The sequence below is a fragment of the Planococcus citri genome, chromosome 2 (assembly GCF_950023065.1).
Source record: "Planococcus citri chromosome 2, ihPlaCitr1.1, whole genome shotgun sequence".
NCBI lineage: Eukaryota > Metazoa > Arthropoda > Insecta > Hemiptera > Pseudococcidae > Planococcus > Planococcus citri.
In genome coordinates this window covers 11,543,518-11,552,749 of record NC_088678.1, presented here as the reverse complement: position 1 = coordinate 11,552,749, position 9,232 = coordinate 11,543,518, and the positions used below count along the sequence as shown (strand labels likewise).

General features: G+C 34.6%; 1 protein-coding gene and 1 long non-coding RNA gene across 2 annotated transcripts; both read right to left on the bottom strand.

Moving 5' to 3' along the window:
* Positions 1-219: 219 nt before the first annotated feature.
* On the bottom strand, positions 220-1,887 carry LOC135834651 (uncharacterized). The gene is made up of 5 exons (XM_065348579.1): positions 1,697-1,887; positions 1,458-1,563; positions 1,259-1,353; positions 964-1,168; positions 220-539 (listed from the first exon to the last, which is right to left on the bottom strand). The coding sequence occupies exons 1-5, from the start codon at positions 1,769-1,771 to the stop codon at positions 418-420; spliced, it is 603 nt and encodes a 200-aa protein (XP_065204651.1). The 5' UTR covers positions 1,772-1,887; the 3' UTR covers positions 220-417.
* A 3,567-nt stretch (positions 1,888-5,454) lies between these two features.
* Positions 5,455-7,048, bottom strand: LOC135834650 (uncharacterized). Its single transcript, XR_010556734.1, has 2 exons — positions 6,505-7,048; positions 5,455-6,167 (listed from the first exon to the last, which is right to left on the bottom strand). It is a non-coding gene; the product is annotated as an uncharacterized LOC135834650 (long non-coding RNA).
* Positions 7,049-9,232: the final 2,184 nt, after the last annotated feature.

The window sequence follows — 9,232 nt, the reverse complement described above, 5'->3', positions numbered from 1 at the left end:
TTTTTTAATTTTCGACATACCTAAATTATTTTTCAAATTTTTTGATCAAAATCAGTTTTTTCAATTACATTACTCCATAGAAGATCTCAGCATGGAAGGGATGATGAAGTGGCAATAATTTAAAATAAAAATATATAAATGCCTGAGTAAGTGAGTATGTTACCCAATCATACCGAACCTTGAGAAATCATAAATAAATAATTTTCAATAAAACGTAGGTAATTAAACAAGCATATAATATTTCTAATACAATAAAATATAATTTTTTTAAATATTTATTCACTCAAATGGAATATTTAAAATTTGAGTATTAAGTATCGTTGTCAAAAACGTGCTTCAGGCTATACCTAATTTACTTATTCATGAACATTGCGTACATAAAACATACAAGCTATACGGATTAAACAGGTAATCACCTTAGGCAGCTAAAAATCCCACTGCTGTCGGATCTGGGCCAACAAATTGACCATTCTGAGCACTATTTCTCAGGCTGTAATCTCGGAAACTTTTTACTACAAGAGCGAAGTAGGATAACATCCCTGAACAAACAAGAAAGTAACAAAATAAATGTTTGAAATACATATTAACTTTGTACAAAATACAAATATGAGGCACGGGATACCTATTCCAAAATGGCCTTCAGGACTTCTTTTTTCTAACACATTTTTTAACCTCTCGTGTCATGTGGCCCACAATAGGTACGGTACCTACTCCAAAATTGGTCAATATGTTGCCAATGAAACACAAAATCAATCGTCGAAAATGTATTTTAGTGATAGGCTATCTCACTGGTACCTATTATTTAGTAAACGCATGTGCCAGACTTTTTCATTACACCCCCCCCCCCCCCCCACTCAACTGGAAAAGTTTGAAAACTGGACCTAGGCTTTCTTGGCGGAATGTCGTGCCTCGTATTAAAATTAACATAGAACAGGTGGGGTATAAGTGTTCTTATATACTTACCAATTCCAAACAGATATAAGAAGAAAAGAAACATTCTGTTCTCCAGTTCTGAGCTGTATTTAATTTGACCCTGGACAATGGGATTTTCTCCGCTCAGAGCTAGCTCCCAAGAAGGTAAAAAGAGCACTAATATTGAGCTGAATGCGAGAGCTCCTGCGGTGTAACACAGGTACCAAAATAGACCATCCAAAAATTTAACTTTATTCTAAAAATTAAACACAACTGTTAGAAGGTGAAATTGGATAGGTACCAAAAGTTAATCAAAACACTACTTCGATTGCAATCCAGAACTTACCTTTTGAATTGCCCATATTGCTAGGATAGAAACCGCTATTCCGACAGCAATCCTTATTATATTATACATAAAAATATAAGGAGAAGGTGTTGAAACTAAACAAAAAATTAAATTTTATTAGTGGTAGCTGTAAAGTAACCTATATGATTATGCTTTGCGATGAAATTGATGTTAAACTTTTTAAATGTCTAAAACTTACTGGTATATGATGAATATGAGGATTGGTAACTGGAATTCAATTTACTTCGACGAAGAAGGTTCAAGTAATTAACAATGCACAAAATGAAAAACAAGCAACTGTTCATCTAAAAATCAATACTGAATAAATAAAATGTTGAGAAAACTTGTGCTGCCTGGATAATTGAAATAATACCAATTTTTTTAATATACCTATATTATAAGTAGGTAAATAATTAGAGTTAGGTATAGGTAACTTACAAGTGAGCCCCATGCAATAATAAAGGTTCCACTTCGAAGTGAACATCCGCAACAGAATTCTCTTACTTTTACCATTTCGAAAATATATTAATGATAATCAGTAACAGAAAAACAAAAATGCTTCAATAGGTAATTCAACTTTGTGTGAACTGAATTCAGTCTTTTAAAAAGAATGACTGTGTAAATATGCTCCATCGACGTCGTGATCTTTCTCATTTTATAATATTGTGTGGGGTTTGAAGATAGTACGTATCGCGTATCCGGAGTTCATATCTCAAAAAAATGTATAGCTGAGTAGACTTATACCTTCGTACATTATTTTTAATGTATTTTTATTTTGGTCTCTAATTTTGATCTAGGAGGAGTACTATTCACTATTCTGCAAATGTCTGAATCACATTAATCGCGTTATAATTAATTTTGGTACGTCGAAACATCAATGTAATGCCATTTCTGAATCAGAAATCGAGGTCAGTTTTCAGCTGTTATTCTCGTTTTTTCGAAATTAGCACCATTGCTTTCCAAAATGTTTCTCCAATTTCATAAAATGACATTTTTCCAGGTTTTGGCTCGATTAATACGAAAATATTGCGAAGAAAAAATGTTCAAAACCGAAATTCCTCTCAAAATAAGTGATTTGCAAGTTTTCAACAGCAGCAGAGCTCTAAAAGGGGTCTTGGATTTTGATGGCAATGGCCTAAGTCGACGCAGAACCTCAAATGGGTACTCACCATCACCATCTTCTAACACTGGAAAATTTTTTCATTGACCTTATAAGGTCATTTTTTGGCACCAGATAGTTATCAACTCGACCATTCTTAAAATGTAAATAAATGTTTCAAATACGAATCCGTGGTTACTGGTTAGTTAACCCAAAATTATAATTTTTCGGTCTCCAGGGGTTCCCAAAGTGGCGAATAAAAAAAATTTTAAGAACCACTAAGTATTATTTTCAAATTTTTTTACTGTAAAATATTCTTTTGAACCAGATAAACATTATGCGAGGTGATCTTTCATTCGATTTTTCCTGTAATTTTTCATATTTGAGCCATTTTGGGTCAAATTCTGAGATTTTACTCTTCGAAAAAACGTTAAAATCACGTTTTCACGATTTCAACGAAGTAAAAAAATCACAGAATTTGCGCCAAAAAAGCTCAATTGTGAAAGTTAACAAATCAAATGAAAAATCATTCTGCATTTGCTAATGCATTTTATGTAAATTCTTCGATTTGTTTGAAAGAATATGTGTCAACGCCTTTTTTAGGGGTGCCCAATGTGGGGACTCTAAAAAAGGGATTCAAAATTACGAATAGGTATACAGAGAGCTTGATTGAACTTTTTGCACCTAGATAATTGAATAAATGAATATGCATATGCCTCAAAACATTACGTTTGGCGCAAATCGCAGATTTCTCGTTTTCCAGGGGTTTCCAAAACATCGAAATTTCGAAAAATTGGAAAATTGGATTTTTGAGTACCAGCGGAAAATTTTATTGAGCTCATTTGCATGGATGGAGGTCTTTCAGATACTAATGAACCGTAAAAAGCTTTGTGGTGGGGGGTTCGAACAGGTAGGTTCTAAATGGTGGTACCAAAATTTTTCAAAAATCACACCCCGCTCCCCATTTGTGCTCCCGAGGGTCGAAAATAGAAAGATCACCTCGAATAACGTTTATTGGGTTTAAACAACAATATTTTAGGCCTACACTAAAAAAAAAAATTCAAAAATACTGTCAGTGGGTCCTAAAATTATTTTTTTATACGCAACTTTGGAAACCCCTGGAGCCTGGAGCCCAAAAAAATGATCATTTCTGGTTAACTAACCACAGATTCGGATTTGGAACATTTATTTAAACATTTTAAGAGTGGTGAATTGTCGATAACTATATCTGGTGCCAAGAATGGCCTTATCACCCCTCCTCCTTTTCAGAAAATTTTCCGAGCTCGCTTCATTTGGGTAGAAACAAGATTTATTTGCTTTCTCTTCCCCATTAATTGTCGTTTTAAAAAAAGCAAGAATGCCTTTTTCTTGGATAGATGAGGGAGGGGAGCGTTTGAAAGAATGATGAAAGCGCTTCTTTCGATATCCTAAACTGAAAATTTTCCAAAAATATTGCGTATTCTTCGCTTCATTATATTGGACCATTTTGATGTCCTGAAAACAAATCGGAGGAGTCCTCTACTGTACCGGGTGAGCTTCTCCCCAAATTGTGGATCTTAGCTCCCCCCCCCAAATCGGGGTTTGACCAAAATCTCGAATAATACATGTTGACTCCAGCGCAAAAATGGTTTTAAAAAATGTTGTTCTACTCTTGTAACGTCAAATTTCCCATCAGATGAGCAATTTATCAATTTTTCAGTCCCAAGGTGGGTGGACCTACCGGGCTTCGAACATAAGGGGGTTTGGAATAGCTTCATAACGTTGATAGTTAATACTGATCGTAATATCTTTGATAATTCAAAAATGGCATGGTGGTGGTTCACTTTGTTTTTTTGTGGTACAGAGCGGGCTACAGTGTCATCTCTCCCACCTGCCCCTCACCATTTACATAGTTATTTGCCCATATAACGTATGTGAAGTGAATTGAAATGTACGAAAAATTGTAAAAATGTTGAATGGAATGTTAATACTAGTTTCAAACACCCATTTTAATGTAGAGTAATGAATTCTCCCCCTTTGTGGACCCCAATCCCCCCGAAACTTTTTCCTATCCATCTTCTTCAATATGGATCAAATTGGAAAAATTCTGCAATTGTTATGTTCTAATTCATGTAATTTGCCATAAAATAAACATCCTTCATATTTCTCACCCCTGAAGGGGGGATGAACCTAAATCATTGAATACCTATTACCTACCTACCTTCTCGTTCTCACAATGAAATTTCCCGTAAATCAAAAAAGGGGGTGAAGAGAGTGTGCACCAACGTTGGGGATACGTGCACTATCCAGCACTAACTTAGGACTACCCTTCTAGGTGATTTTTACCACCCCTCCCAAAATGGGGGGTGATACGGGGAAATGTACCCATTTTTGGCGCTACCTCCTCCGAAAGTTGAAAAAAATAGCTTCTTATGTTAGCTGTGATAATATGAATTGAAACTCCAGTTGTTGTTTTTTTTTTTTTGCTTGTAGTTTTATGTACTTATTTACTTAGGTAAGATAAAAATCAAAAAAAGAAATGAAAAAAAAATGAAAATTATTCGACAGTTTTGAACGTAAATTATTTACATCATCTCAATTGACAATTTTTTGGAATTTCTAAAAAATTAAAATCTGGTCAAAAATATAAAGAGAGGATTTTTTTCTCGAAGGAAAAACTTGGAAAAATTACACACTTTCAAATACCTATTAATTTCTTGGCGAAAATGAACCTTAAATTATTATGAACTTGAAAGATGAAAGGCCTTAGAAAGTTCGAGAAAAAAAATTCAAGGCAATTCCAACCAGCACCACAAAATGTCACGTTCTATTGAAGACCTTTCAATGCGAATATTCAGGTAGATTTGGAAGATCTGTTTTCAAGGAACGTAATCAGCTAGAATTGAGAAGCAGGGTGAAGTCAGATCACGTGTTTTTTTTATTTTTTTTATTTTAATTCCATACAATTACGAGTTGTAAAAGAACGGTGATTACCGAATAACCAAATCCTACTAGAAAGCTGTGACAGTATACCTGGGGTATTAGATGAGAATAGGTACCTACTCACTTGTGATAATAGAAGCTTTAGGAAGTTGGCTAAATAAATAGTCGAGAGAGCTATTGAAATACTTAAGCGTTTATTAAGCAGAAAAGAGAAAATTATAATGAATTTAAAAAGCAGGTACTAGGTAGGTACTAGGTACATAGAGTTCAAAATGATTTATTGAATTCATTCGACGCATTATTCCTTTTTTTTTTTTTTTAATTAAAGATAGGTACCTACTTCGATGGCCTGAATAATGAAGACATTTCAAAAAGCGTCGATTGTCGATTTAAAAAAAATATGTATAGCTGAAAAACTAGTAGCAGGATCTACTAAGGTACTTAACTATACATATATCTTCGTTGCTTCAAATGTTATCTGGAAAATAGGACACAAGCCTGCGTTTTTTGGTGTCAATTTTTTAAATTTGACTGTATGATTGAGGTGTAAGGTTGTAAACTCGTTTCAGAGCACTGTCTAGTTTAAGAACGTTAAATATTGAATAATCGGACGCACTAAAAACCAAAGGAAGTGCACTGCGTGGCATAAGTTGATACGTCCTGAATAATGGCCCATATTCGAATCCGAGGCTCCAGACGAATGACCCGTGTGGACGACATGGACACTTTTAGGAACATCGATGGGTTTATCCGGAGCGGAGTCTTTTGGTAATTCATTCTTGTAGTGGTTGCTGGGATCTCTAGGAGGTTTAAATTCGACAGGTTTAAATTCGCCATTTTTAAATTCGAAATTTTTAAATTCGACTGGTTTATAAAATTCGAGGTTTTCTGAAACATGACATCGTAATGTATTTCTTGTAAAATTTCTAGACAGGAAAACGAACACATAAGTCTTCATTCGTCATTTGCATTTCAATGAACGAAAAAGTTTGAAATTACTTTTCGATTTCGTGATTGAGCTCTACAAATTCTGAAGAGTTGAGTTTTAAATTTCGATTCGCAAATTGACAAATAAGAATTTTTAAAAGTAGGTATACTTATTTGGTTAGTTTCTTCAACGATTTGCTGATTAGATAAAAACTCAAAATATTTGTACTCATCTGCCTGCTTAGGTAAGTACTACTTTATTGAAGGTACCTAATATTAATCAGAAATTTCAACTTACTGGGTAGATTTATCGGAGGCGGTACCGGACGAGGTGCTGGACGAGGTACCGAATAAGGTCTCCCACGGCAAGCGTTGAGCACAACGATGCATCCTACGAAGAGGAATCCTACCAAAAGTACGGTTTTCATTTTCTGAATACAGGTAATCCACTAGGTATATCGTAAACTTCGAACAAAATTAAACAGGAATATATTTTTCTATCTGAAATGTTGAATTAACGTTACAAACGACCAGTTCTCGCGTAAATTTCACCAACTGTAACTTTACCAACGAACTGTTGCACTATGAGATTTTTTATATTCAATTTTTTGCAACCATATCAGCGTACATGAAAAACCCAATCTAACAACAATATCATTCTACATTATTCATCCTTTTAAATTTCACTGCCCGTTGAATTTTAAAATTTAAAAAATCCTAATTAATTGCAGTGATAAGCGTCTCACAGTGGGCCAGAAAATCAAAAAAAACGCGCGCATTAGGCTAAAAAAATGTTTTCGCAGCTGAAGACAAACTATCCAGAAAATCGGTTTCTAGACACATTGGAGGGGTAAAACACAACGTGTATTAGTGTTGAAATACCCCCACCAATGATCTGTATATGCACGCCGGAAGTTGCATATTATGTACAAGTACTATACCATAGATACCTATGTGGTGTCATTTCGTACTAATTGATAAGTGCATTTCCACGAAAAATTCAATCGTAAACAGCGATGTGGAATTTTGTAATCACGTGCATAATTTCACTTCTTATAAGCAAAAAATAGTATAGCTAGGCTGTTACCATTATTACTTAGCTACGTAGGACAATTCGTGACAAGTTTCTCGCCAATGATCTTGATCTTCTTAGGCTACCTATCATTAACTTGAATGATCAATTCAGTTCCTAAGTACCTTACTCAATAGGTCTGTTTGTTTTTCGTTTCCAATTTTCCAAAAATTAAAATGTTTGATTTTAAAAACTAAAAGTCTACGTGACGTCACAGAAGGAGGCGATTACGGCTTCATTGTCTTATATGGGAGATTGCCCAATTTCTTAGTTTTTCTTGAATAATTTTTGAATGGTTAATGCCACAGATTTGAATTAAAAACCAGCTTGTAGAGGAGAAAAAGTAGATCATTTTTCATACAAAGATAATACATTCTTATATGATGCGAATAAAATTTCTTGAATTTGTGCCAGTTGTTATTTTAATGATACTGGCGTCTGGTGTTGCCTACACCTGATGTGATTTTGTGTTCAGAATGATAAACTAAAATAATGTTACGTAGTTTTTAAAAATACCAAAAAAAACCGCACCTTCTACCCCTGGAGCTAACTTTTTTAGGGGGCTAAAACCGGTTCCGATTCCAAAACGGTGACCTCACTTTGAACGGTTATTGCTCGGAAGAAAAAAAATATAAAAATTCAAACATTCACTCAAAATATACCTTCATGTATCATTAATCACCAACACGAATCAGAATGGGAATACGTTTAATTGTGACTGAGTAATTCCAATTTTTCGACTGCATGGCGTTAATAAGGCACAGTACCTTAGATAGATTTTTATCGTAGGTATGTAAGGTGCACTGGGGCAAGTCAGAATGATTTTTCGCAATTTCAACTTTGACCAGCTGTTACTCCCCTTCTAATGAACCAATACGGATCAAATTTATTATGTAGGTTCCCATAAGGGTTTTTAACCTATGGTGAAAATTTGAGCGCGATTGACACAGTAGCTTTCGTTCAGTGGAATAAAATACAGTGGAACCTCGATAACTCGAAGCTGAAGGGAAAGGAGTTGACTTCGAGTTATCAGAGTTTTCGAGATAACGAGGTGAATTTTGCATTGAGTCTTATGGGAAGTTGAAGACACAGACCTTCGAGTTACAGAGGTTTTCGAGTTAACGGAGTTCGAGTTATCGCGATTCCACTGTATAAACTGTTCTGACTTCCTCCAATTGGGGGAAGTCAGAACAGGCTAAACTTTGCAAAGGCGTAGATCACAAACGGAGCGTCCTAGAAAAATTGCGTAAATACAAAATTGTAGAGAATTTAATTCTCTTTGAGATCACTCTCATCAGATTTTCACTAGGACGCACGGTTCGTCCGCTATATGCAAAAAACTAAGAAATAGAAAGTCTGTATTTTAGAACAAATTCAAAACAAGTTCAAAACAACAACAAAATACAATTGAACCAAAGACATCTAAAATGAAACTGAATCGCAAAAATTTTTATGCCGTGATGAAGTAGGGGTAGTACCCTCAAGTCACCTTTAGTGGCACATCGCCAGATATAAACCTCTAGGTGCTAGAGCAAGTTTTCTAACTTACCCCGAATTCCAACTTCCCCCAGTGCACCTTACCTAATAAGTAATATCGATAAATATTAGATAGGTACCTATAATGTGAAAAACAATTCATTTGTTGGTAAGTACGAGGTTAATTTTTTCATCATAAATTTTTAAAAACATTGATATAGTCGGAAACGGATAGATTACTTAAGGGAGAGAAGGAAATGTTTGATTTCGTACTCAGTGAGGATTGGAATTATTCCTTACGTGGGGAATAATTGCCTATTGCCAGCTAGCTCAGAAGGCTGTAACCTATCTATTCAACCATACACATTCAATGTTTATAGTCATAAATAAAAACGCTGTTTTACTTATACTATATATTTACACTATTTACAAATCGTCATAAACATACATTGTGTGCAATTATGTTTTCACATAGCAT

Coding starts and splice junctions, on each gene's coding strand:
- LOC135834651 (XM_065348579.1), bottom strand. CDS start 1,771: ATGGTAAAAGTAAGAGAATTCTGTTGCGGATGTTCACTTCGAAGTGGA. Junction 1,354..1,457: donor CTCATATTCATCATATACCA/GTAAGTTTTAGA, acceptor TTTTTTGTTTAG/TTTCAACACCTTCTCCTTAT. Junction 540..963: donor CTTATATCTGTTTGGAATTG/GTAAGTATATAA, acceptor TTGTTTGTTCAG/GGATGTTATCCTACTTCGCT.